Raw genomic sequence first — 27,755 nt, 5'->3', positions numbered from 1 at the left:
TTCATCCATAGTAATCGCTCCTGATGTACTAAGCTAGGTATGGCCACAGCCAAATGACACTGGGCGAGATTAACGTACTTTTTTTTAATACAGCTTAACGTACTTAAAGACGGGTAAAAGCACGACTATGCTTTCTATATAATACGAGTAAAAGCACGCCTGTGGTTTCTATTGCTCGTTCTATTTTCTTTATGCAAATAAAGCGGCCAACAATATTTAAGTTCACTACCACTGAATACTGATTGTCAGAAACAAATTTAAGTAGAGTATAACTTCCATAAATTAATATTATTTGGAATTATATAAAATTTATTAATTAATAGATAAATTAATAAGTTATTAATTTATAAAGTGTATTTACCGTTCAATAAACATACAATTAATCAACTAAAAATTTATTGTATTTTATCAATTTAAAGATGATGCAGCATGTTACGCACATGAAAGCACCCACTTCATAATTTTTTATGGTAAATTATAGAATTCAACTCAAGAACTTGTAAATGCAATAAAAAAAAAAATTAGAGATAAGATCCAATATATATATAAATTTCAAGAAAAAACAAGTATCAATAAAGTTTTCAAGAAAAAACAAGTATTAATAAAGTACTATTTTATTTAATAAAATATTATAGTCAATTATATTTTTTATTTTAACAAATTATTAATGCAAAAACATTCATTGACCACTATTGTTTCACTCTTTATTAAAAAAACTCCGAAACTTTAATTTAAAATTTTTATTTTTATTTTTATTTTTATAATAATAATAATATATTTTTTAAATTATTATTATCAGCTATCTACCTAAAGTTTACAAAGTGTATCATTTTTACTTTTTTCCATTAACACCATAGAGGATTTTACATAACACTGAAATAATAATTATTTTGCCCTTGAACATAAAAAGAAATGACAAAATAAAATTCTTTTTGTAGTTGTTGGAACCAATAACGGCTACAAAACTAGCTATATAAATTTACCAAAATTATTAATTTGAAGATAAAAAATCACCGAAATAAGCACCCTAATTAATTTGTAACTCATTCACAACAAAAATCAGAACCTGGTGCTCATATATTCTATCGTGAATACATCTCTTCAATAACAATAATAAATCATTAATAAAAACAATTATAGATATCCAAAATACGTTCAAAATAATCATGAAACCAATTGTGAGAAACTTTCAATATTATACTTTGTTCCCATCAATAAAAAATAACAACATAAAATCACTTATGGGGAACTTAGAATTTACAATTTCTTGCTATTATCCAAAATACAACACGTTCCAAGAGTATCTAAAAACAACAACCAATAAGTTATTTTTTTAAAACATTCAAGGGCAAAATAATAATTTTATCAATATTCTGTTCAATCTTCTAACGATGTTAACAAAAAAGTAAAAAAGCAATACATTTTATAAATTTTAGGTGGAAAGCTACATAAAAAAATAATAATAAAATACCCAACATTAAGTGAACGGTAGATATTTATCTATTATTATGAGAATTTTCAGAAAAAAAAGTGTTATCTCATTAATTTATCGAAACTATTAATTTAGCCTACCCAAATCAGGATCGCAAGAAATTATTATATAATAGAAGTAATTAATTTATAAGTATTAATTTATAGCCATTATACTATATACACAACCTTTCGATCCTCTGTCAGAATAATCAGTGTTATTAAGTATTTGAAAAGGAGGTGAACCAAGAAAGAGCGCTTAATTAGTGTTGTCAGGTAATCTTGCTGCTACTCATCTGATCAGTGGGGTTTCATGATTCAGGTATAACAAATGGTCTTTTCATTACATTTTATTGTGCTTCTAAAAGGTTTAAATTGACGATGCAGAAGTTTCAGAGCGAGCAATCTGCACTGCTCAGCCTGGTATCCATTGGTCGTGCCCATTCTGTGGCATCCATGGGTTGCTGCTCCAATTGTAGGTAGTCCGCCGCAAGCATCAGCCAATTCAATCTACACAATAGCTTAATACAAATAACTGACTAGCCACAATCATATCCATACCTTAAAAAACATTTCAATACTTCTGACACTTATGCTAGTTAACCAAGAATATTGTGCCAGACATTTCGAAACCACTTAAAAGCAAGACAGTAAAATAAAAATAAAATAATTTTTTTTGGGGGGGGGTGGGGGTTGTGGAGAGAGTCATTGTCACAGGAATGAGGGCATCAAAAGTAGCTCATGGACCAAGGATAGGAAAACCTTTTATATTATAATACTCTATTTTTATACTGGAAAATAAATAAATTACCATAAGGATGACCTCGGAGCCAAATGACATCCATCATGCTCAAAATCTGCTTCTGTGCCTCCGCCTCCACTAGCAGCAACTGTTTTGTTTTGTAAATGTGGAGCACCTTTGCTTTCATCATCTTTACTCACCTTGAGGTCTGTACTACGATCAGCAGTGTTTGACACACAATATTTCTGCAGCCATCTGTCAGTTTCCCAAAGAACATGCATGATGCTCTCACGTGCAGCGTAGCCATGACTCTCAAAGGGAAGAATGACTAGGCGACAAAGAGCACCATGACCTTTCAGAGCATTGAAAAATCGATCCGACTGCATCATGTGTAAATGCAAAAGTAAGCAACAAAAAGCCAGCTATAAATTTATTACACTTGCTCAAAGTCAAACAAACAAAGCCAAATATTGAGATAAATGAGATTACTCCTGCTGAAAATATTGAGATTTTTAATTAGCTGATGGGCTCTTGTAGCTGGTGAAAAACAAGATAGAAGAAGCTTTCAAATGACCTGCATGGTTAACGTTCCCGAGTTATTGTCTTCTTCTCCGTGGACAAGCAAGATTGGCTTCTTAAGTTTATTTGCGGACATGAAAGGACTCATCTCTACATAAGTACTGGTAGCCTCCCAAAGAGTTCTGTCCTCATTCTACACCAGTTAACATGGAGGAAATCATATTTACATCAAAGTAAGAAACAGAACTAAGGAGAAATGGAAAGGGTCTTTTGTTAAAGATGGAAAAGGAAGATGAAACAGAACCAAGGAGAAACTAAAAGGGTCTTTTGTTAAAGATGGAAAGGGAAGATGGTTATGCCTTTACCTGAAAACCAAAAGGTGTAAGTGTTCTGTTGTAAGCTCCAGAACGAGCAATTCCACAACAGAAAAGATGGGGGGCATGTGCGAGCAGGTTAGCAGTCATGAATGCTCCATAGGAATGTCCTCCAACAGCAATTTTGCTTGGATGAGCCACCTGAACAAGCACAGCACCAGAAAAGTTATCTGTAAAAATATTTTAGTCAACACCACAGCGGTATGGATGTAGGATCCATACAAAAGGTCAAAAGGCTTACTCCACGTCGAACAACTTCCTCAACAGCAGCCTCTGCGCATGCAACCAATTGCTCCACAAACCTAATCAATTAATTGGTTAAATAGTGCATAGAACACTAATATAAAATTTTGTATACAGCATTCCACAGAATATCCCAATGGGGGAAGGCAGTAATTTGACATGAATTATGCATATTTACTTCCAACCGAAGAACCATCTATCAAGGTACCCCTTCTTTTTCCCAGTTAAATAATGGGAAACATTAGATGCTACAAACAATTAAATTATCCATATGAATGACAGCTAGACCCTATTCAAATATGCAGTATATGATACCTATCATTTGCCTCCTCATCACCTTCGCCAATAATAGGAGTTGTCGGACCACCTAAGATGGCAAACCTGCAGGATGAGAATTTAATTACAACTTGATCTAGCTTCTCCATATATAAGTATCAAAAATTTGTGTAGTAGGAAAACATAGAATGGATACAACAGAAAACCAAAGGCAGTACCCTCTAGCCAGCCAAAGAAGGACTGATGTTGAACCTATGCGCGGAAATTCATTAGGAGAACCACGAACTTGTCCAGCAGCATCTTTGCTTTTAAATTCTCCAGGGTAAGACCAGAACAGACATGGAAGAGGGCCATCTTTTGATGGATCATAGCCTGGGGGTAGATATAATGTTGCACTAAGTTGAACCCCATCTTTTCTCTGGTACTTGATCAGCTCTTTCTGCAATGATGCCAACTGAGGATATGGGTGAGGAAAATCGGTAATCTGGCAAGATTTCTTATCTGGCCAGCTCTGGATGTAATACTGGGTATTTTCAGTTTTTGACTCTTTTGAAGTCAGTATTTTCAACTGATTAAGATACAAGTCTCCTTCAGTCTGGTCAGACATTAAAGCAACAGTTGTCTCGTAGTATTTTTCCTTGTCACTCTCCCATATTCGTTCTTTGCTTCCTGTATTTCTGATGGAATTTGGTTTAGATAACTATGGCAGGGGGTAACACAATACAAGAAGGGAGAGTCAGAGATTTAAAGAGCTTACATGTCAAACAAATCAAGAAAGGGGATGTTCCCTTCTGGCGTAGCGCCATTTCCATTAAGTAAAATGTAAGTGCCTTCATCATTTTCCTTTTTAATCTTTGCTATCACATAAGTCCCAGTGGATGTTCTTCTCATCATGGGTGACCCAGGATCAGAATATACGTCTTCTGATGACCGATCAAACAGTATGCGTGGAGCCACATCTTTAGATCCAGGAGATATTACCCAGGTTCTTGTTCGCCTTGTTTTATACCAAGATTCATAAACTAGTGCCAGCGAGTCATCACACCAAGAAATCCCTCTGGGATAACGCCAAGATCACATATATCAAAACAAATTCCTGGGTTAAAACTTAGGTAGATTGGCAAAGCAAGTTTAAAGATTATACAGAGCAATTTAAATGCACACAACAAAGTTATGATTGAGTTCACAAGAATGGGAACCTCGTCCAATTTGGCTAGTGTTGACCTGATCTCTGGTATTCCATACTTAACTGGGAAATTCTGAGGTTTGAAAAGTCCTCAGAATACGCACACACACACACACCACACCATGAATATCATGAAAGGAAGCTCAATGATGTTTTCAGTGGATCCATTTTTCTCTAAATATCTATCAGGAGATAATTATGCAGAAAAACTTTGTCTAAACACAAAGCCCACATTCATACCCATAGCGAAGATCGAGTTTGTGTAAGATCTCTGGTCCTTCACCTTGTACAGGCTCTGCTTGCTGTGTGTAAATTATATCACGTGGAGTAACTTCTACTTTTGCATCACCTCCATCCTGTGTCTCTGCCCTAGAAACCCCAGTAGAATCTGATAGTTAGCTAAGATTTTTCACAATTCATAATCAGCAGTCACTAATATTCATGCACATTTATCCACACATTGAATTGAGATACATACCAGTATAGTGTTGACGGCTTATCTGATCTCCAATTGATTGATCGCATTCCTTTTCGGACGCTATTGAATGCAATGGGAATGTCCTCAGCAAGGGGCAAATCACAAAGTTCTCTGACAAATATTCCATCAGTTGTCCACACTCCTACCTGTCTCGGAAATCTTCCACAAGGTACTATAAAAGAATAAGGCCTGTGAATTGAGCTAATCAAAATGTACTTCTCATCTGGGGATGGGTCCAGTGACGTATATACAGCTGGAGGCCCAATTTCTTTTACTGTCCCATCCAAAGAAACCAAAACAAGCTGTGTGGTGGCATAGTAGTCAAACAAATCTTCATCGTACTCATCCTTTAGCAAATCCTGGAAGGTTCTAACTTGAATAATATCTCTTTTTTCATTAGATTGCATCTTCGGGCCTAAGGGAACCAAAGGTTTCTTTGGTGGGTCTCCTCGTAATAAAGGGATGGTGCAAACTAACAAAGTAGAGTTGTTTACCCAAACGAAATTATCAAAAATTGCATTTAGATAGATATCAGGTGACTGAAACAGTGGTCTAGCTTTTCCAGTGTCCACATCAGCTACCCAAACTCTAAGCTTACTGCTACTACTATCCTCCGCATCAATTCGGATACTAAAGGCTAGATGCTTCCCATCTTGTGACCAGGTGACAAAATTGAGCTTGGCACCATCAGGGAAGCCTTGTATCTCTATTTCCTGCCCTAGTTTACCATCGGGAAATAATTGATGTATCCCAATGCCAGTGTAGAATGACATCCGACTCCTAGTATTGCATTTGCCATCAATACGAAGACCAGCTAGCTTTTCCTCTGGCCTAGCCAGTTCCTCCAATGGTGGCAAAGCTCTTCGCTTGAGAAACAGTATTTTATCCCTTTGTGGTGAAAATGACAGTGCCGGAAGGGGTGGAGCATCCACAATTTCTCTAATCTCAGGAGGAGGAAGGCGATATCTGCCTTCTAAGTTGTCTGCGTCAAATGATTTGATATCATAACATCAACTAGCAAGGTAGTAATTGGATAACACAGCAGTTTTTTGCCTCACAAATATCATGAAAACAATTTAAACATAAAAAATTTATAAAAATATAATTTCATTTCAATCCATAGCGATAAGATTCTATCAAGAAGCATTTAAATTGTAAAATATTCCAGCAAATAAATGACTTAAGTTTACAAAACAAAATAGTATCCGCGATTTACAAAATACAAAAGTATTTGAACGGATAGCGCCATACTAATTGGTTTTATTAAACGATACTCCACTCGGAAGCAAATATGAAAAGAAACAATCAGTAATACAAATTCTGTCAATAGTACCTTCGTCTTCGGTGGCAACAGCATTTGAAGAAGATAAAGAGCCGTTAGTGCCGTCATTTTTGGAAGAAACTGAGTGTATAGGCACCAAGTGGTGCAGCCTGGAGGCTGTCATGGCGGTTGTGGTTTTGATGGAGTGAGTTCTCAGGTGGCCAGGGACACGGCCCAGTTTTAGACAGAGAAAGATCGGTGGGGAGAGAGATGATGGCGTGAGAAGCGAAACGCCTCGGTGACAGACTTTGTGAAGACCGCGCACCATTTGGTTCATTGATTCATCCTTTTTTCCCCTTGTCCGTTTTCTTTTTTTAGCCTACTTTCTCCGGACCAATCATGCGTCGTTGCGGTAACCGAAAAGAATCTTAGCGGCAAAAAGATAATTATTTGGTGCGGGCAAGTACATGGTGTGTTCAGTGAGCATGCAGGTCGGAACGTCACAATGTCGTCATAATTTTACGTGTTCGGTTTCTTCTTGTTGATTCGGTTGGGCCACTGTAGACATTAGTGATTAGTCTTTCCTATATCCCGGCTCTTTGCCATAAATTAGGATTTTCTTACATTCAACGAAACACAGCCATTACAATTTGAGAAAATATGGCGACAGTTTAGGACTTAATTTGTAAGTTTCTTCGTGTTTTGTTGTGTAAACTGTTACAAATGTCAAATGAGAGTAATTATGCTCTTTTTTTTTTTAGTAAAGTTCTATAATTAAGTATGGTATTCTTTGAATTAATAAGAAAAATTACGAGACTCCACTTATGTAATGTTTACATTTTGGAGTGGGAGTGAAGAATGTAGATTTCTCTCACTCTATGGGGAGGTAGGAGTGAGAATCCACTCTCCTTCTTTTATTTTTACCCTTATATTTAAAATAAAATAAATAATATTTAATAAAATAAAATAAATAATATTATTATATTATATTATAAATTACATTTATTAAAAATAATAATAATAAACATACTTATTTTATTAAATTTAATTAAATAAAATAAATAATATTATATTTATTTAAATAATATCAGTAAGTTATTTTATAAATTAAATTTATTAAAATAATAATATTAAACATATTTAAATATAATATTATTATATTTAGTTAAAAATAAGAATTTACATTGATTCTAAGTTAAAATTACTTAAAAATAATATTATTATACTCATAGAGAATTAATAATATTACTATATTCTATCTTTATTTGAAAATATAATATTATTATTTATTTAATTAATAATAATAAATATTTTATTTTAAGAAAATATTAATTTTGTACTATATTATCAATGATAATGTTTCATTTGTGTTGCTATTATTAATAATTTTTTATTTACATAATTCAAATTAAAATTAATAAAAAATTATGATTTACATAATTAAGAATATTATTAATTATTATTAATTTATAAATATAATAAAATAAATATTTTATTTTTCAAATATATATTTTTTATTAATTTTGTAATTAAAAATTACAATTCTTTAAATAAGGGTAAAACTGTAATTTAAAATTATTTACTCCTAATCCAAGACAATTTCATACTCTCATTTCAGTGTAAGTAAACAATTACTCTCACTCTCATTCCACACTCTTAATTTTAAGATTCCTACTCTTCAGGATTCTCACTCTAATCTAAAATGTAAACGCTACCTTAAAGATGGCTTTAAATGTAGGTATTTGCTTAGAGTACAAAGCCCATATTTTAATAACAATTTATTTTTTAGTTATTTTTTTAAGTGACGTATTATAGAAAATTCTATTTTTAGGCATTTTTCAAATTAATAATTATTCTACAATTAAGATTTATTTTTTTTATACCAACTCATATTTTCTAAACATTAATTAATTCATTTTTAGTCTGTACAAGGAAAAAAATTAATTTTTTTACCTTTTCATTTTTCTAAAATAATTAATTATTTAACATTAGAATCTTTGACTTTTAATACTTTTTTTAATTTATATTAAAATCTTTATTATCTCATAAATTAATTGACAGAGAATGAACAATAACTAAAAAATTTATTACTCTCTTCTCCACTAAGAGAATTGTTATATTCTAAGGCTCCATTTAGCACAACTGTTCAAATATAACTTTACTAAAAATATTGTAGTTCTTTGGAGGTTGATGTAAGATCTTATTCAAAATTGTAAATTTATTTTAATAAACAAGTTTTTAAAGTTATGATATAAAAAGAAGAGATTGTCGCACATAATAATATGTTTGAGGGCCATGTATCACTTGATCATCAGTTGATGTTTAATAATAGTTCAGGCAATCATCAAGTGTTTTGAGACTCGTCGAGCATAATAATGTGCTCGACAGCGCGCAACTAATCTTTCTTCGCAAAAGAAATGTTTTAACGTTGGGAAGTAAAAAATGGAGTATATTAGATAATTTAGTTTTTAAAAAAAAATCTTAAACCTCTCTTTCTAAAAACTGAAATTTTAAGTTTTTGGTAGTATAGGCAAAATAACTTATTTAATCCACAAAAACTTTGCTCAAAATATAACCAAATAAAAATAAAAATTCTAAGAAGATGTTTTAAAATTAAATAAGTACTTATTGTTATCAAATAAACCATGCCAAACATGCATTAAATCCAGCTCTGATCCCACAGTAATTTTAACAAATTTACAACGGATTGTAATAACACTTATTTATAACTTCATTATGTGTGTACCATGTATGATTGCGAAAATTAAATTCTCCCATCTTAAACAATATCATATTTAATCATGATTGCTGCGGATATATTCTTTGAAAGTGATGAGTAATGCTATATGTACATAGTTGATATATAAATTTGTATTTTAAATAATGTGTTAATAATCATTTTTAACATATTACGTATTAATTAACTTTATTTTTTATGTGAAAACATTACTCAATCTATCATGTGTTGCGTTAGTTGACTTTGTATATATATATATATTTTAATGTCAAAATCTTTCTCTATCTTTTTTTTTTTCCAGATGAGAAAATCTTTCTGAATCTATTAACAAATAACATGTAAAATGATCACTACGAAACATAAATTATGCCACCCAACTAGCCCATGAATGTAGAAGTACTGAAGTAGCGCGGTGATACCGAGAACACCAGGCATGTGTTGAGAGAGAAACAGGCTAATGCCAAATAGCTGTAACTTCATTTTTCAGAAGAACTTCCCTTTCACTTCTTCTATAAAAATCAAAGATTTTTTTTTTTTTTCATTTATTGATTTATTTATTTATATCCAAAGGCTCTTTGGTTGAGAGAAATTGTAACCACCGCCCACTAATACTACTCTGGTAGTGTCATGTATTTCTACTACGGGCTATAGAATTGAATTGATCAAACAGCCCCTTCAAGTGTCTGGCCTTTGCCCTTTTTTGATATTTCCCACGCTCTTTATTTACCCCGATAATTAAAAATAGCGTAGGTATCTAGCTTTATAATTTGCCATGTTTTATCTTCAAAAACTAAAAATGTAATAATCTTTTTTTCGCCCTTTTTATTTCTTACTATTTTTCCCCCTCGAAAGGCATGGTTAAACAGTAGCAACACGAAAGTTTGATATTCTTTGAAAATATCTGCAAGCCAGTCTTACGTGCCAGTCTACAATTGGCCGTCATATGATAAGAAATATGTGTTCACGAAGCGTTATGGGCTTCAATTGTATAAATCTGCTGTCATCACGGTATCATTTCCGAATAGACCGTATTACCAAAGCCAAAACAACAAAATAGAAGAAGAGCAAGAGGCGAGAATGGCAACAATAGCCGGTGTCAATCTCTCAACTCCCAGCGTCTTTGCCAAAATCACAGACCCGAAGTCAAAGGTTCAACCCAGCAGGTCTCTGTGGCTCAACAACCCATCAAGGAAAAGGCCCGCTCAGTTTAGAACAGGGCGCATGCACATGCAACCCCTGAGAGCTGCTCCCGATAGAATCTCAGAGAAGGTGGAGCAAAGCATCAAGAGTGCAGAGGAGGCGTGCGAGGGGGACCCTGCTAGTGGCGAGTGTGCTGCTGCATGGGACGAGGTGGAGGAGCTGAGTGCCGCGGCCAGCCATGCTAGAGAGAGGAAGAAGGATTCCGATCCTTTGGAGGCTTACTGTAAGGACAACCCAGAGACCGATGAGTGCCGCACTTATGAAGATTGATAACATCGTCGTTATGCTCTTTTAATTATGTTTTTTTTTTCTCCTTTTTAAGTCCTTGGATGTTGTTATGTGATGGGATCGTGATGTTTTGGTCACCTTGATATTCATATACTACAATACCATATGGAGACTTGAATGATAAATAGTTCCTCTGATTTTTAGCGGTTATGTTTCAATCGCATCTTTTATGTTATGTTTGTAGTAACTTGTTTATATGATGATGAAACATTTATAAATTTTAATCTTATGCTCCCCCTTTATGAGAAAAATCTTATCTTCTTCGCTGGTGAACGAAAGATGTTGGTATCTTAATTCTTATCCGTGGACTATCCTTGCATGCATGTCCAATGTCCAACCTATTTAAACGGTATGGGCCAGTCAGTCTTTAACAAGCATTGGGCTTTCTGTTGGTTGTTTACAGTGGCGGTTCCAACTCGTCCATCGAAAAGCTCGTCAAACACACTCATTCAGAATTGTATAAAATATTTGTAAACTGGAAAAGATTTGTCATTTTATCAGTCCTCAATTAACCAGATTTAAAAAGCCGAAAAAACCGGGTGCTCTTACGTTACTACGACAACTGAAAAATAATTTCTTTATATTTGTAATTAATCGCTACTCAAATAATTAATTTAGTGGTTGTGGAAAACTAATTAACCCGTCTACAGCTTGTTTTGAAGGCGCAGGCTTTGAAATTTTCACAAACAGATTGCTCTTTATCTAAAACAGCCCGTTTACCGGCTACGGCTGACTGCTGTCATCAGTTGGACTGCCAGTCACGCATCTTGCAGACAAAATTGAAAACGGTATCACCCGGTAGTATTAAATTCCACATGGTTATACGCTGGCATCGAAAAATTCTATGACCCACCAAGCCGCTCTGCAAAATTGTTTAAAAATTATATTATGTCAGCCTAGGAGGCTAGGAACGTGTTTTCTTGTGTCTGTTCAACGTTTCATCTCACTGGAACATCCAAATACATAATAATATCTCTTCAGCATCTTCATTTTATAACCATCACCAACGCAATCAGCATCTTCATTGTTATATCCATCAACAACGCAACTAACAAGTGGAAGGGGGAAAAAAAGGCTCATTCATAATAAATTTACCAGGTGAAAATCGGGCAGTAGTGAATTTTGAGCCCAAACCAACCATTCAGGAAAAATCATGTTAATACAAGCCAAGTAAATCTCCTTTTACAAACACTAATTCAGCAGAAGAGGGGTCATATGGTCGAGCCCATAATATATTTGTAGATCAAGCTTAGTATATAATGCGAAGAAATGATTTTAATAGATTTCACGCATTAAAAGAAGTAATGAGCCATTATCGGTTTGCATGCCTCACTTTGTTCATTCAGCAACTGGATGAAGAAAAGATGAAATAATTTAAGAGTCTCAGGCAAAGGAGATTATTAATTATCTGTGCTGTGAATGATAACAAGCTAGGGATGCAAAAACATTCAACGGCAACAACTCTGAACATTTAATATTTCATAATCAAATTCAACAGCAGATCAAAAGTGGAAAGCAATGCAGAACTGCTTGAATCGTTCAAAAACTCAGTGTAAAAGGCATAGCTGCTTAGTGTTCTAATAATCAAACCATAATTAGTACTTCATGGAAACTGACATTCATCAGTCAAGCGAAATAACCAAAGCAATCTAATCATCTCCATTCTAGAGCAAGTTACAATAGGGAAAAGGAAGTGAGAACCAAGCAGTGCTTGATACAGTATGCTAATGGATAAATAGCTGTGAACGTCCCCTACTCCTAGTCCTAGGTATTGAAATACAAGATATGTAGCAGATGAACTATTTATCCAGGCCCTAACAAACATTCAATTCACTCCTCATATCAAGCACACTGCAAACAAAAATACTTGATAGCAAAATGTTCAATCTAAAAAGCACATCCCATTCAACACAGAATAAGTAAACCATAAATATAAACAGATAACAGGTGTCCGCAAAATGGCACTCCTCTTTGGAAAGAACACACATACCAGCGTTCATCTAACTTAACAATTCAACGAAAATAAAACATAACAAATCCTAGAACAGACAACCAGAAAGACCAACTTCCTTCAAGCATCGACAAGGTGGAAAACCCATCCTAATCCTGCAACATATCGGCAGAAGCCACGAGTGGCTGCATTGGACAGGGAAGCTGCCAAGGTTTCATAAGAGGGTCTGGAATCTCAGGAATCTCCACGTTAATGCCACTGATCTCAGCCCATATCTGGAGGACAGAGTTCAAGGAGCGCAAACGATCAGTCAGCTCCATAGCTTGAACCCTCAGAATGTTGTTGGCGGACTCCATTTCAACATAGCGTTGGACAGATGAATCAATGTTTTGCTTAAGCATGGCATTGGCGCTTTCCAAATGGTTGATTTCATTGACCAAATCCTCCATCTGCTTCTGTTTCTTCATCCTTGACCTCCTGGCCGATTCACGGTTCGATATCATCCTCTTCCTTTTCCGCTCGTCAACGTTCGCATATCGCGGGTCGCTATCGGAGCCGGAACTTCCTTGTCTTTGAATTGAAGCCATAAATTTGTTTTGTTTTTTTTTTTCTAGTTTAATAAATTTAACTACTTACAATTAAGAAATCGAGGGTTGCAAACAAGAAAATGGATTAAAATAATTGGATACTAGAAAGCGTGATCAAACGAGAGAATTGAGATTTCTAATTCATGAAAACACGTAGAACCAGTAGAGAAATACAACCGAGAAAGAGTGAAGAATTCTAATTCTCTTCATAAGGACGGAATAACTCATAGAAAATCTAGAATCATTGGTGTTGTTTTCAGAACCCTAACTTCGCATAAGTCCAGATCCAACAGAAGGCAGCGATTGAAAGTAAAAAACCAAAGAAAAAAACCTGGATTTGGATCAGATCTAAAGATTCAAGGACTATTTAGGAGCGAGGATAAAAGGAAAAGAAAGAGAGAAAAAGATAACTTAGCTGTTGCTTAGCAAGAACGAAACAAAGACGAAACGCAAAAGACGATCTATTGTCAAAGCGAGCTAATCCTTGAGCGAGGCGAAAGAAGGTTAATGAAGCCATGTAGTGGGGCTTTTATAGCGGAGTAGATGGGTTACTATTGGTCGAAGAAAATTAAAAAATTGTGGCATTTTAATGTTTTTTTAATGCTATTTTCACAGGGGGTTGGTGCCGGTGGAATGGCTGGCGTGTTGAGTGACGCCAGCTGTGCGCTAAAGTTTTTGAGGCACCTTCAAGAGCACTTTCCCTTTTTTTAGAATATTCCATGGCGATTCCTGATTTCCTGTACTCGGCTTCTAGAGGCGTTACAAAGGAAACTTAATTACGGAACTGATTAATATGGAAAAATGAAAACAGGTTATCCGTCCGGCATATAAATCCTGCCAACCAAGGAAACAGATTTTTCTTTTTTTGGTCATTTAAGAAATTTATGACAACATACATTAAGTCATATACAATTTAGGTGTATTCGTTTATTATTTTTATTTTCATAAATTACTAATTAGCGTCTGTAAAAAAATTAGATGATCTGAATTTCTTAAGGAACCCATTTATTATTTTAAGAGAACTAAAAGATTTTTATATTTTAAATGATATTAAAAAACATAATAAATTTATATAGCATTCTTGTTTTTGTGCATGTGAGAAATGTATGTAAGGTGAATAAAATAATTATTAGTTAGGAAATTGCAATCTTCCCTCTCTCTCTATATATATAAAATAATTAGGTGATGCGCGGGCAGCACGGCTTTTCGTTAATTGGGCAAGTACCAACGACTAACAAAGTTATCGATCAAATTATATTAGTGGCAGGCGATTATAATATAGTCTAATTATCCTGCTGGCCTGCTGGGCAAGTGTTGTGGGCTCATCAGTATCGCCAAGCAATGTGTGGGATTCACACTCTTCCTTTTTTTGATGGCGGGATTTACACGGTTTAATGAAACTATCTTGCGGACTAGCCCACCGAAACTTACGCAAATGATCATCTATTCTATAGGAAATCAAAGAAGGAGTTTCGCTTTATTCATTGATTTATTTCTTCTTTTGACATGTTTCGAACATACGATGTTGTGCTTAGCAAATAACTATATATTATAACACTATTAAACTATAGAGTTATACGAGCATGCTACAAAATTTTGCTTTTAATTTGTTGTGTTAGAAAGGATTATAACGATTTTGATAATAAGCAGAAATTATAAATAATGAGTTAAAACATTGTCAGTTTTAATCAAATGTGTTGTAAAACATTATAAAAAATGGTACATGTTGATGAAAAAAAAATTATGTACATACATACATATATCCAACAAATTAAGATGCAGGGGGATATAAATAAATTAGACACGAGTATCACTCTAAGAAGAAAAATAATCCGATTGGCTGCAAATGCATATATATTATATCATATATATAGTATAACTATCAAATTATTTTTCCATTAAAATGAAATTACAAAAAGGCTCCATTAGAGATTGAATAAAGCTGAGAGTGTTGTTCGAAGATACTTGATGAAGTTGCTCTCGAAGCTTGGAAGCTTGTATTGTTGACGAGCAATGAACGATTCTTTGCTCTAATGATATTTGCCTCGTAGTTCTGCTTGACTTCTAACACAATCTGCTTTGCACAGAGGCTTGATCGTCTTGATTTAATGTTCATCTATTATGGATTGTCTATCCGGCATGTGTGAAACACACCCATCAATTCAAAGGGTGTGCTGCAAATTGCACTTAACGAAATTGACTGTATGTTGCACACAACTAAATTAATGGCATGTTACACATATAACTCTCCGATTGAATTGTAGTAACAAATAATATAATGCCTCTTAGACATAAACTGAGAGGCATTAGTTTATTATAAATAGATGACCTTCCATTTTATAATTTAAATCTTATTTTTTATAATACATGAAGGATTGAAACGTAAAGACAAATCCATTAATAGAAACTCTGCACAACTTACCTTATAATTAGCTTATTTATTTTCAATTGACTCTCTTTTAGGGGTGTCACAAATACTTGCCTAATTTTGACCCATACCAGACCCAGGGATGAAGTCAGATCAGTCATAGACATCACTCGATAAGTCTCGGATTTGGCTTGAAATTCGAATTTTATTAAAAAAAATTATAAAATATATATTATTTTAAATAATTATATTTATTTAGCCATCTATTACATATATGTAAAGTTTTAAACATTTAAAGTTTATTTTTTATTTCTAATTTCATTGAAATAAATTTAAAAATTATAAAATCACAAAAAAATAAAATAATATTAAAAATATAATTTTTTTTTTATAGATAAAAAATGCGACCTGGTCATGGGCTTTTTAAACCCGGCCTAAGTGACTAAGAATTTACATCTGGGCCACGTCTCTTTAGCTTTTGTTTATTGACAGTATTTGGCGTTTGCACCCATAATTTGGTTTACAACACCATCCTCATTTCACAGAAGATATTAATTATGTCGACGCGTCAACATTTCATGATGCTTTGTTGTCACAGCAGCTGTCAGGTGGGAAGATTTGTCACCTACACTAAGTTTGTGACTGGACTTTGTTTGTTGAATGAATTCGACTAATGGGTTGGAATTCGAATAAGCTTGTCAATTTTATCATCATGCAATAATAGGATGTTAATATAGCCAACGTTAATGTCATGATGTATAATGCTTGAATTATTGAATTGTGTATGTCAAGCATTTTATACTGCTTATAAGGTTATATAATTATGTTAATCTTAGGCTTGTTTAGTAAATTATATTATTAAAATATTTAATTGATACTACTTATTATAATTAAAAAATTAAATTGAATTGATCTATTACTTATATAATAAAAAAATTAATATATGTTAATTATTTTTATTTAAAAATTATATTTATCGTATGTTATTTATTTTTATTTCATAATTATATATTTTTTTATTAAACACGTCTATAGCAATCAAATTTTTACTCGGTATCAGTAATTAAGTCCAAATATGTCGGACAAAATCATTAAATCAAGGATCTCTTATCTTATACACTTTTACATACTGTTTATTTGAGAGGATGAATTTTACATTACATATAAGATAGGGATTGACTTAAATCAATATTTACAACAAGGAATGATGAAAATTAAATAAACAATAAGCTAAGCTATAACGTCGTCGTTTCAACTTTGGTAACCGGCTAGCGACGTCGTATTGATCTTCGTTGTCTTCATTTTTTATTTTTTATTGTTTCCTTCCAATCAGTTCTGCGTCTGGTTTTCGCTTTTCAACTTCTTCTACCAAGTGAATTCAGCCAATTGATTTTGGTTTTGTTCGATCCCATAGAAATTTGATTTTTAGAGTAAGTAGTTTAGTTAGTGATAATATAGTGGAAACTCTGTGGAGAAAATGGCCGTGGACGACGTTCCGTTGGATGACAAAGCAAAGAGAATGAGAGATCTGCTGTCGAGCTTCTACGCTCCCGATCCTTCCATGCCCAATGAATCTTCTGGGAAATACGTACCGTTAGATGCAATCGACACCAATTCATTCGATGCTGATCAATACATGAATCTCCTGGTACGCCACGGCCTTCTGATTTTGCACTCTGTACTATCTACACGGATCCGATAATGACGATACATATATTAATTGCGTGTTTGTTGTGAGGTTTAAATTTCAACCGAAAGGATCTATGGTTTATTACTGGTTAATATAGCCGGGGCATTGATGCTAAACATAAGTCGTGAATTTTGAATGTGTCAGTAGGCTGAACTTTGAGATGAAAATTGATTAGTCATACTGAATCTGATTTCAATGATAACTGTATGCAGTGTTTTTTTTATTATTAAAAAGGTTTTAGGGAGTGACTAACTGGTGCACTGACTGGGAAATCTATGTTGGAAAATGGTTGGTTTATATGCTAGTTTATCTTATTCTTCTTAAAAGAATGCTTGCGTGTGGTAGAAGCAGAGATGAGCTTGTGATCAAGCGAATTATGCCTTCATTAGGTTAAAAGAGGAGATAATCATGTGATTGAGGGTTGTGAGAGGGAAATGATTTGGTCTAAAATTTGGAAATATATGTGGATATTTTAGGAATAACATGTATAAATGTTCAGATTCATCCAACTAGATGGATTTGAGTAGACAAGTTTATTCTGAAATACGAATGTGGTGGTAATATTAAGTTCAGTCTAACTGTTCTCTTGTTGGAAAAAAGTTGAATATCAGAAAGTTTTGATCCTTGATATGTGTCTTGAAATGGAATAGGTACAAAAGTCGAGTTTGGAAGGGCTTCTGCAGAGGCATGTTGAAATGGCTGCTGAGATAAAAAATCTTGATACTGACTTGCAGATGTTAGTCTATGAAAATTACAGCAAGTTTATCAGCGCCACTGACACAATCAAAAGGTAGTTTTCTCGGTTCTTTGATCTTTGAGTATGTGATGGCTCAAGTTACAGTATACATGGGTGATAATTCGGTATTTTTACAGTTCATCAGCTTTATATTTTTTATTGAGCCAGGCTTTTAGACAGCAGATACCAGTAACATGCTGTTTAATGTTGTGGTTCTGTTGTCTACCCTCTTTTACGAAATATTAATGTATGCCCTTGTAACAGGATGAATAGTAATATTGTGGGCATGGAAGCGAATATGGAACAACTCCTTGAGAAGGTATGCAAAAGATCTTATACTACCACGTTAAATCTGTTCTTTGAATCATGGTTTATTGATAAACTAAAAAGATAAAATGAAGAAAATAAAAAGGATGATAAGGTATGCATTCTCTTCACCAATCTTACAGATAAAGTCAGTGCAATCTAGAAGTGACGGGGTCAACACTTCTCTTTCTGAAAAGAGAGAACATATAGAGAAATTACATTGCAAGCGCAACCTTCTGCGGAAAGTTCAGGTATTAAATAACTATCAAACATTCTATTGGCTTTGTCTCAGTGTCTGCAAATGTGTGCTTGTACGTATGTGCATGTCTGTGAGAGAAATAGGATTTGAATCCATCACTTTTGGGCTTTTTCAATCCTCTTAACTTGGTTATGAGGTTGATCAACAAGGACAAATATAAATTATAAACTTGCATGTTGCAGCAGTGGTACTAAGTCAGTAGAATAGCCTGATATAGCTGGCTTCCTTAACGATCCACAAAGTTAGTCAGGCTGCTCAAGCTTGTGCTGAGAGCAGTTTAAAAGATTTGCGGTTAATAGTAGCAGCTGGACATGTAATAAAATTTTCTTTTAAATTCATAATCAGCAGTTTGAGTTACCAATTTTATGCTTTATGTATGTCTTGGTTTGGCAATCTACGATTTAAGGCATTTAACAGATATATTCTTCTGTGATAAAGAGCAGTTCATTTATGATTTACCTGCTAGACTTGGAAAATGTACCGAATCAGAAGCCTATGCTGATGCAGTCAGGTTCTACACTGGAGCATTGCCAATTTTTAAGGTCAATTCTGACTGTTTTATTCCATTGTTCAGTCTATCTCTTTGCCAATTTTTTGCTTTGCTTTTTGTTTCCGGGCATGATTTTTATATTTCTATGTTCATCTGTTTCTGAAGCTTTGACATCTGTTTCTGAAGCTTTGACCTTCTGTTATATTCTTCTCGCTAGGCATATGGGGATTCTTCATTCCAGGATTGTAAGCGAGCATCTGAAGAAGCAATTGCCATTGTAATAAAGAACTTGCAGGTATTTTCTTCTTTGTTAAGTGTACTGAGTTAAGCTGGCTGATTTTGCTTAAGACCAAATCAAAGCTGAAAGTATAGGATCGGTGGATAGATCTTCCTAACTTTCACTTGCAACATTCTTATATTTTGGATTGAATCTTAGGGATGAAATGTGTCAGAATTTATGGTTGCCATTACATCTTTTCTCAAAGTAAGCCTGAATGCCTAGTAAATGGGGTTGGCAGTAAGCCAGGGGACTTTGATCACTTTACTAAGAAGAGTACCGGCTCATTAAGTAACTATACTATGTAAGCTAATTTTGTCCAACATATTTGAAAATGTCTTAGCAAGCTATTTGTTATGTTAATGGAGCTTTCTTGAAAATATGTGGATAACACCTTGCGCCCATTGTGAGTTATCCATAGTACCTGCACATAACTGCAGACAGGCATGTATTGATTTATGGCCTTAGATGTGTTACTTTTTAGTTTGCAAAACCAGGAGTCATTGTAGGAAAATCTTTGCTTACCTGAAGCATGCATATTATTCATATAACGCAGGAAGTAAAAATGCAGTTTAATCTGAAGAACTGAAAAGACCTTTTATCCTGTTTTAGTTGGGATGAAAACTTGTGTCTTGTGAACTTTTACTTTTCAGGGGAAGCTGTTCTCAGATTCAGAATCTACACATGCAAGAGCTGAGGCTGCAGTTCTTCTTAAGCAGTTGGATTTTCCGGTTCGTACTTCGATTTGGGTTTATTTTTCCGTTAATTTAATAGTCTATACTTCTAAATGGGGAAAAGTAATTAACTATTGTGGTATGTGATAACATACAAGAGAATTTGTTTCATCAGGAAGAAAACATTCTCTTCCTGCTTCGTCCTTTGAATTGAAACACTATGTTTGGGAATCTTTGATGTCCCGGAGTCTGTACTTTTGCAGCATTTATGACAAACAAATGCTGTTGCCATTGAATTTATTTATTCAAACACGTCCAACTTTCAGATTTTCATTATTTCATTTGAAATGTCCTTATCTGCTGCATATTTCACATAACCGCTCATTCATGTTTTGATAGGTGGACAGCTTGAAGGCAAAACTGCTTGAAAAGTTGGAACAATCTCTTGGGGACCTTCAGCTTAAGGACGAAGATTTAAGCAATTGTTTATTGAAGTCAAATGATCCTTCTAAACAAGAAAAAACTACCGAGTTAGTTCCTTCTACAATTCATGAGGTAACTCAAACTAAATAGCACCTTTATGATTCAGATTTTGGGTACGTATAGGCTGTCTGAGCCAATTGAGTTGGTTCCCAATTTGATATATGTCTTTTGATTTTCTCAACTCAGGCTTCTGTTCGAGAATTTGTGGAGGCTGTTCAAGCTTATCGAGTAATATTTCCCGACGCAGAGAAGCAGCTAATTAGACTTGTGCAAGATTTGGTTACCAAGTGAGGCAATGCCGATTTTTTTATTTTTTTTTATTAAACTTAAGGATCATGACGGCTGTTAAATGTAGTTTATTGTTTATTCTTTTAGGAACTTTGAAACTGCTGAGCAGTATGGAAAGAAACGAATAAGCTCAGCTGATTTATTGGGTGTTCTTCGTAAGTAATTTTATTTTGTCCTGCACCACGTCTATTCTTCTTGAATTTGCTGTCTGAATTTTACTTTTTCCAAAAGGTACCTGAATTTTTCTTATTATTCAAGTTGGCTACAAGGCCTTCCTGAAAAGGTGCTTGTACTTGACATCACTTATTCTGTATATCATTCGTGGAATGCTGTTAATTTCTTCATGACCTTGTAAAATCAAGTTTTACCGTAGTTTATATTTAGTCTTGTTAAATTTAAACTTCCTTTTTTCCTTCTTGAATTTGGTTGTTTGAAATGCTTCACTAAATATGCAGGAATGATTTGGAAAGATGTTTTGCTGATGGATGAAGTGTTACATGAAGCTGTTCTCTCAGAGTTTTCCCTGGAGGTTTTCCTTCGGATTGTTATTATTAAATTGTTTTCTTGATGAGGATGAAGTTTGTTATACTGATTAATCCTGTGTGGTTTCAGGCTGCCCAGATTACTGTCAAACATTATGTTGCCAGCCAATTTTCTCTTCTTCTACATGATATATCAGGTTACTCTGCCATCTTAGTTTTAACTATTGGGAAAGATTCAAAATAACTATGAATAGAAAATTTTATTTATGTTTTTAGTACCTTATTATTTATTTATTAATCCCTTTGGAAAGAGATACGAACTTGTACTTTGAAGAGTTTAGATTTCCTTTATTGCCCCATACCTTTTAGTGATCTAGTCCGTGCTTCTTCTGCCAAACCTGGAAGATTGTGTCCTGTCAGATCACCAGAAAACAAGTTCACTTTAATGCTTTCACTTCTGGTACTATCCGTGATGGGAAATGATATTAGCTTTGAATGAAAAATCGCTCGATGACATGCTCTTACAAATTTGAATGGATAGTTTTATCCAACAACTTAAAGTTAATCTGATTGAAAGTGTAGTATTCTGAGTTAAATTCTGTTGAAACTGGCAGATGCCCTTACAAAAGTTTATGTTGGACAAAAGGAGGGAATGGAAGAATGCCCCTTGCAGGTTGCCCTGGAGGCCAGCAAAAAAGCTGTACTTCAAGGCAGCATGGATGTCTTGTTGGTAATATTTAAAATGCCATGAGAACTGTGCTTTTTTATGCATGCAAAAATCATGGACTTGCATGTCTATACATACTGCATTCCTGAGAAACAATCCTTTGGCTCTTTTATTCTTCCTCCTCTATCTGTGCTTTTTGTTTGTCATATGTTGGATGAACTTGTCAGTGCTCATCTATTGCAGTTTCAAAATGGCCAGTTTACATCTTCCATTTCTCATTCCATATTCCAGGAATTCCGCCAACTTCTTGATGACAAGATTGGGGTACTAGTTAAACTAAAAGACTTGATTATTGATTGGGTTCAAGAAGGATTTCAAGAGTTCTTCAGGGCACTTGACAACCGATTCCTATTGCTTTCGGGAAGAAATAACTCATCTAGTCCAGTTCAAGGTTTGGAGGGAACGCAGGGTGACAAAGTTCTTGTTGGGCTTGTTTTGGTACTGGCCCAACTATCTGTCTTCATTGAGCAAACTGCCATCCCACGAATTACCGAGGCAAGGAACCACCTTTTGGTTTTGTGCTATTTCTTTTCTGAAAGGATAGAATAACATAGTTAATCTTTCTGTCTTCTCAATAACTTGTTTTCATGTTTTATTTGTCAGGAGATAGCTGCTTCCTTCTCTGGTGGTGGTGTTAGAGGCTATGAAAATGGGCCTGCCTTTGTCCCAGGGGAAATTTGTCGGATTTTTCGGTCTTCTGGTGAAAAACTTCTGCATCATGTATGAGTTTAATATCATATGCTGTCTGTCACGTTCTAAGTTTCATTTGAATTTTTTTTTTTTTATAACTTGAGAACTTTGTCAAACATCTGATTATGGATACATAATTTTTTCAGTACATAAACATGAGAAATCAGAAGATATCAATTCTCCTGAGGAAAAGATTGACAACGCCTAATTGGGTCAAGGTCAGTGCATATAACTATATTCTGAGCATTTAGAGAGCATCTGGTGAGAGATAGTATGGCATTCAACTTTCCTAATACTTTCAAATTTTCTTCAGCACAAGGAGCCAAGAGAAGTCCACATGTTTGTTGATTTATTTCTTCAAGAGGTGGGTGCATCATCCTCATTTCCACTGAAATTTTGGGTTCTTGTCTGTTGATTCAAAATTGAAAATTGACTCATCAAAAAAAAAAAATTGAAAATTGAGAGTATCTGTTTGGATGCCAGTCTTAACTAATTCAAATATTAGAGTTCTATATGCCTTAGAAGTTCTAAACAAGTGCATGTAAGTATTTATTCATTGAATGAAAAACATGTACATGTAAGTATTTATTCAGTGATTGAAATAAAAAAAGAGAAACTTATACTCCTCCGGTATTTTCATGCTTCAGTTGAGAGCAATAGCAGATGAGGTAAAGCAAATTCTACCACAGGGGCTCCAGCGTAGGCATCGTCGGACTGATAGTAATGGCAGCACCACCTCCTCTCGCAGTAATCCATTACGAGAGGATAAATTGAGTCGGTCAACCACCCAAAAGGCCAGGAGCCAGCTTTTGGAAACTCATCTAGCTAAATTGTTCAAGCAAAAGGTCGAAATTTTTACCAAAGTTGAATATACACAGGTATGAGACTGCTAATATTCAAAATGATGGTGAAAAAAGTATCTTTATTGATGCTGGATAAACTACATTTGTTTATAAATTGCAGGAGTCAGTTATAACAACTATAGTAAAACTTAGCCTTAAAAGTTTCCAAGAATTTGTCCGACTCCAGACTTATAACCGAAGTGGATTTCAGCAAATTCAGTTGGATGTCCAGTACCTTAGAACTCCCTTAAAGGAAACCGTTGAAGATGAAGCTGCCATTGACTTTTTGCTTGATGAGGTGATAGGAAAAATTTGTCACTCCATTTAACAAAATTTATTTCCTGCAACTTGTCCTTTGGCATCACCTCTTTTTCGATTGCTATTTATTTACTGAAGTTCATACCGACACTCCAGGAAGGTGAGAAGAGGAAAATTTTATGACACATGGACTTAATCTGTTGATCTGCAGGTGATAGTTGCTGCTGCCGAACGTTGTCTTGACCCAATTCCTTTGGAGCCTCCCATCTTGGACAAACTCATACAAGCAAAATTGGCAAAAACAAGGGACCTAAATGCAGTATCTCCGTAAATATTGGAAATTAGAGTTGGTGATGAGCCTTTCCTAATCAGTTGGTGGGTTAACATTTTCTTGAGCCTGTAATGCTTTCAGTTGCATGAGATTCTTTGGACACAATGTCGTGTATGTCTGGATGAATGATCTGCCTACTGACACCTTGGGACTGCTTTAAGTAGTCTGGTGATTGATTGCATCTTTGAAGTGATAATACTGCACAACTTTGGAAGTTGGAAACTATTTGAAGTTTTCAAGGAATAGAACTTAACTATTGCAGTTTGAGATAAACCATTTAACCTTGGGACAGTGCCATTTAGTGCTGCTGCACATCAGATTTCATTTTTCCTGTGTGGTTATGATGTGCAGACTGTTGGGAATGTTCCCGCAGTTATAGGATGTATCTGTATATGAAACTCTTATGAATATGATTAGGCTTATGTACTGGGGTCCTTCCTGCCAAAGTCTCTTAGTACGGGACCTTAAATGGTTTCTGTTTTAATTGTTTTTCTTCCCTATCTTTTGCCATCTGTCTTTGATTATTGCAGTCGATGCGAACAGATATGAATTATATTTGATGGAGGAATATTGTATTGCTAGATGGGTAGTCTAATAAAACTATGATCCTCAGTTGATCGTAAGCGTGATCCATCGAATAAAACGAGTGTTCTTTACACTTGATTTGTGGTTCTCGCTTTTGGTGTCTTGGGATATGCTCGTATCTCGTATGCATGAATCGGGGGATGAAGTTTGTATAGCATGCGAATGATGAAAACTTGACTACTACACTGTTGGGATCTGCAGTATAATAATAGTACAATTTCGTTTGGGATTTAGGTATTGTAGTTTTTAAATTACAATGGTTGTGAAAAAAAAATTGTAACTATTAAATAAAAGTTAATAATATGTAGTAAATATAAATTTTAAATAATAATTTTGATAAAATTATTAAAAATATAATAATTTTTTTATTATATAAGTAAAAAATTATATTAATATAGACTATAAGTTACAGCAGTTAGTGTTTACCAAATATTTTGGTGTTGTACTTTTTAAATTACAGCTGCCCAACCTTAATCTCAAATACACTCTATAATTATGTAGATTATATTCTAAATGATGTGATATCTTATAAGTGATTTATTATTAGATTGTAAAAACAATATGTTAATAATAAATAATAAAATTATTTATCATGATAATAAATAATTTATGTGATACATCACTTTAGATACAAATTAGATGTCTAAAATGAACAAGCATAACATTGTTAATAAATGAGAAATTTGCATGAATTATATGAAATTCTATCAATGTTTCCTATTTTTCAAAAGAGTGACATCTATATACAAATTAAAATGTTTTGCTATATTTTTTTAAATACAATTTGAATGTAGTGTGATTTTAAAAAATAAATTGTAATTTTTAATTAAAAAAATTTAATGGGTAGAAAATTTGACATGGCATACGATGTTTACCATGGTGAAAGTGTATTACATATCATTTGAAATATCATTTTTAACACGACATGTCGTGGAGTTTTTTAATTTTTTTAACTTAATCATGATAAATCAAAACCACGGCATGATTTTTCCTCTTATGTTCGATCACGACCGTTCATCAAGATTTATCTTTAATTCTTTATTAAAACTGAAAAATCCATATTATATCGGGGTTTTTAATTAAATACCCTTTAATAGTTTTAAAATTATTTAAATACCCCCTCCCTTTTTGGTTTTCATGGATACCCTAACAAATGTGAGCAAAGTCGGAAATACCCTTAATGAATGCATCAAATGCACTCAATGAATTGTCTTCATATTTCTTTCCTCATTTCTTTCACCTAAATCTATTTGTGCTGCCGATTCTTTCAAAATCTCTTAGAATCTCTCAAAATCTCCCATAACTTCTTACACAAATACAATTATGTATTCATTTCTTTAACACCCATTCTTTCTTTAAAGGTGCATTGCTTATTAAACAACCCAATAAGGTATGTTAATGTTGTTGGGTTTTAAATTTTTTAATTTTTAGGAAAATTTAGAAATTTTCCTCACATTACAATATTTTATTTTCACCATTTTTTCTTATACGTAGAAATATATGCAATGTAGGTTGTTTAATTATTTTTTTCAGCAATATAACTTATTTATGGCGAAAATATTTCGAGTCGTGCATTCTTTTGATACTGTGTACGTCATATAGTTAATCATGTAGGTCGTGTAAGTAATATAGTCGTGTAAGTCGTGTAGGTCATGTAAGAAATATAGTCGTGTAGGTAATGTAAGAAATATAGTCGTGTAAGTCGTGTAAGTAATATAGTCGTGTAGGTCATGTAGGTCGTGTAGTTACTTGTATATGAAATTTAATATTATTATTTTTATTGTATCATCAGATATGGTTTTGGTACGTGTGTCTATTCTCTTCAATGGTGAATGGATTAAACAAAATGACGAGTATAAGTTCAAAAGTTCAAAGGCTAAAGGGATAATGATACCACGATCGACAACATATGCCGCATTGGTGGAGAAGATAGCTGAAGTTATTGATATAGATACTTCGGAATTCGAAATCACAACGAAGTTCAAACTTAAGACATCTGATCCTATGCCACCAGTTACAATTCAAACCAATGATGATGTGGAATTTTTTAAAATTCTAATTTAATTTCACTTCTTTTTTTAATAATTTTCATTGACATTTTCTGCATAGCAGTAAATATAAATTCTTAGCACAAATTAAGTCTTTAAAGAACTAAATTAATCTAATGATTAATGGAAAATTCGTGTAATTTTAAAGTCGCAATTAAACATATTACAACCATTTAAAAAGTTTTTTTCTTTTTTTTTTTTATCTTCAAAGTGCTTTCTTCCTCTGGCCAAGCATACAAGCATACATGAGGAATGCCTGCATATAATTAATCCATGAAATCAATTAAGAAAAAAAATATCAGCTATAGGAAATTAATGTAATGTTATACACATAAGAACACCATTCGCAGTGATAAAATATTTTCACTCATAACTAGACATATCATGACTTACCATGACTTATAATTGGAAATTAAGAATCTCTCTAATTAATGACATTTCACAAGGTAAAGGTATATGCACAATTCTAATTTATTGTGAGCCTAATTAAACTAAATGTAATGTGCAGATTCTATTGACAAGAAGCAAAATGTGGAATTGAAGGTCGTGTAATTGTGTAATACAAGAAGATCGTATAACTGTATAATACATGAAGGTCGTATAAACATGCAATACATGAAGGTCGTGTAATCGTGCAATACATGAAGGTCGTGTAATCATGCAATACATGAAAGTCGTGTAAAACACAACCTTGAATCTTACATAACCTTACACGACTAAATCTTGTGTTACATAACAAAATTATAATCAGCACAATCCATTAATTTTACACAATTTGCATGCAGCAAAACAACTAGAAATTTGTTTTCGAACATGTTATGAGAGACTCACAACTAATTAATCTATTTTTTCAATATAAAACCCTAACTTTTTATTTTTTTTCTCTTGAATATTAACAAGAAAATTAAT

The 27,755-nt window shown here is 33.7% G+C and overlaps 4 protein-coding genes across 4 annotated transcripts; 2 read left to right on the top strand and 2 right to left on the bottom strand.

Annotated features, from left to right (window-relative positions):
- Positions 1-1,603: 1,603 nt before the first annotated feature.
- On the bottom strand, positions 1,604-6,960 carry LOC18047495 (probable glutamyl endopeptidase, chloroplastic). Its single transcript, XM_006444433.2, has 11 exons — positions 6,622-6,960; positions 5,289-6,270; positions 5,051-5,179; positions 4,382-4,681; positions 3,843-4,301; positions 3,664-3,729; positions 3,347-3,407; positions 3,097-3,246; positions 2,787-2,924; positions 2,282-2,592; positions 1,604-1,980 (listed from the first exon to the last, which is right to left on the bottom strand). Coding segments are annotated over exons 1-11 (2,862 nt in total). The 5' UTR covers positions 6,887-6,960; the 3' UTR covers positions 1,604-1,979.
- A 3,316-nt stretch (positions 6,961-10,276) lies between these two features.
- Positions 10,277-11,025, top strand: LOC18047494 (calvin cycle protein CP12-2, chloroplastic). Its single transcript, XM_006444431.2, has one exon. It carries the CDS (start codon positions 10,364-10,366, stop codon positions 10,754-10,756), a length of 393 nt encoding a protein of 130 aa, XP_006444494.1. The 5' UTR covers positions 10,277-10,363; the 3' UTR covers positions 10,757-11,025.
- Positions 11,026-12,655: 1,630 nt separating this feature from the next.
- Positions 12,656-13,842, bottom strand: LOC18047493 (bZIP transcription factor 53). Its single transcript, XM_006444430.2, has one exon. It carries the CDS (start codon positions 13,310-13,312, stop codon positions 12,875-12,877), a length of 438 nt encoding a protein of 145 aa, XP_006444493.1. The 5' UTR covers positions 13,313-13,842; the 3' UTR covers positions 12,656-12,874.
- Positions 13,843-17,002: 3,160 nt separating this feature from the next.
- LOC18047467 (vacuolar protein sorting-associated protein 51 homolog) lies at positions 17,003-24,659 on the top strand. Its single transcript, XM_006444428.2, has 20 exons — positions 17,003-17,328; positions 18,021-18,160; positions 18,371-18,425; positions 18,556-18,663; positions 19,115-19,213; positions 19,379-19,456; positions 20,092-20,169; positions 20,512-20,667; positions 20,782-20,882; positions 20,971-21,038; positions 21,339-21,412; positions 21,496-21,562; positions 21,980-22,095; positions 22,324-22,587; positions 22,696-22,812; positions 22,929-23,000; positions 23,096-23,146; positions 23,430-23,660; positions 23,746-23,922; positions 24,094-24,659. Exons 1-20 carry the CDS (start codon positions 17,158-17,160, stop codon positions 24,211-24,213), a joined length of 2,343 nt encoding a protein of 780 aa, XP_006444491.1. The 5' UTR covers positions 17,003-17,157; the 3' UTR covers positions 24,214-24,659.
- The last annotated feature ends 3,096 nt before the right edge of the window (positions 24,660-27,755 follow it).

Source organism: Citrus clementina, unplaced genomic scaffold, assembly GCF_000493195.1.
Source record: "Citrus clementina cultivar Clemenules unplaced genomic scaffold, Citrus_clementina_v1.0 scaffold_3, whole genome shotgun sequence".
NCBI classification, from domain to species: Eukaryota; Viridiplantae; Streptophyta; class Magnoliopsida; order Sapindales; family Rutaceae; genus Citrus; species Citrus x clementina.
Note: the sequence above shows the minus strand (reverse complement) of the source record. Positions and strands in the feature narration are given on the sequence as shown.

Excerpts from the sequence above, each read along its gene's own strand:
- LOC18047495 (XM_006444433.2), bottom strand. The coding sequence starts at position 6,886 with ATGAACCAAATGGTGCGCGGTCTTCACAAAGTCTGTCACCGAGGCGTT. Across the intron at positions 4,302-4,381 it reads TTTCTTGATTTGTTTGACAT|AAATACAGGAAGCAAAGAAC; the intron begins GTAAGCTCTTTA and ends AAATTCCATCAG. Across the intron at positions 2,593-2,786 it reads CGGGAACGTTAACCATGCAG|TCGGATCGATTTTTCAATGC; the intron begins GTCATTTGAAAG and ends CACATGATGCAG.
- LOC18047494 (XM_006444431.2), top strand. The coding sequence starts at position 10,364 with ATGGCAACAATAGCCGGTGTCAATCTCTCAACTCCCAGCGTCTTTGCC.
- LOC18047493 (XM_006444430.2), bottom strand. The coding sequence starts at position 13,312 with ATGGCTTCAATTCAAAGACAAGGAAGTTCCGGCTCCGATAGCGACCCG.
- LOC18047467 (XM_006444428.2), top strand. The coding sequence starts at position 17,158 with ATGGCCGTGGACGACGTTCCGTTGGATGACAAAGCAAAGAGAATGAGA. Across the intron at positions 21,039-21,338 it reads TGATTTATTGGGTGTTCTTC|GAATGATTTGGAAAGATGTT; the intron begins GTAAGTAATTTT and ends CTAAATATGCAG. Across the intron at positions 22,096-22,323 it reads GCAGCATGGATGTCTTGTTG|GAATTCCGCCAACTTCTTGA; the intron begins GTAATATTTAAA and ends TCCATATTCCAG.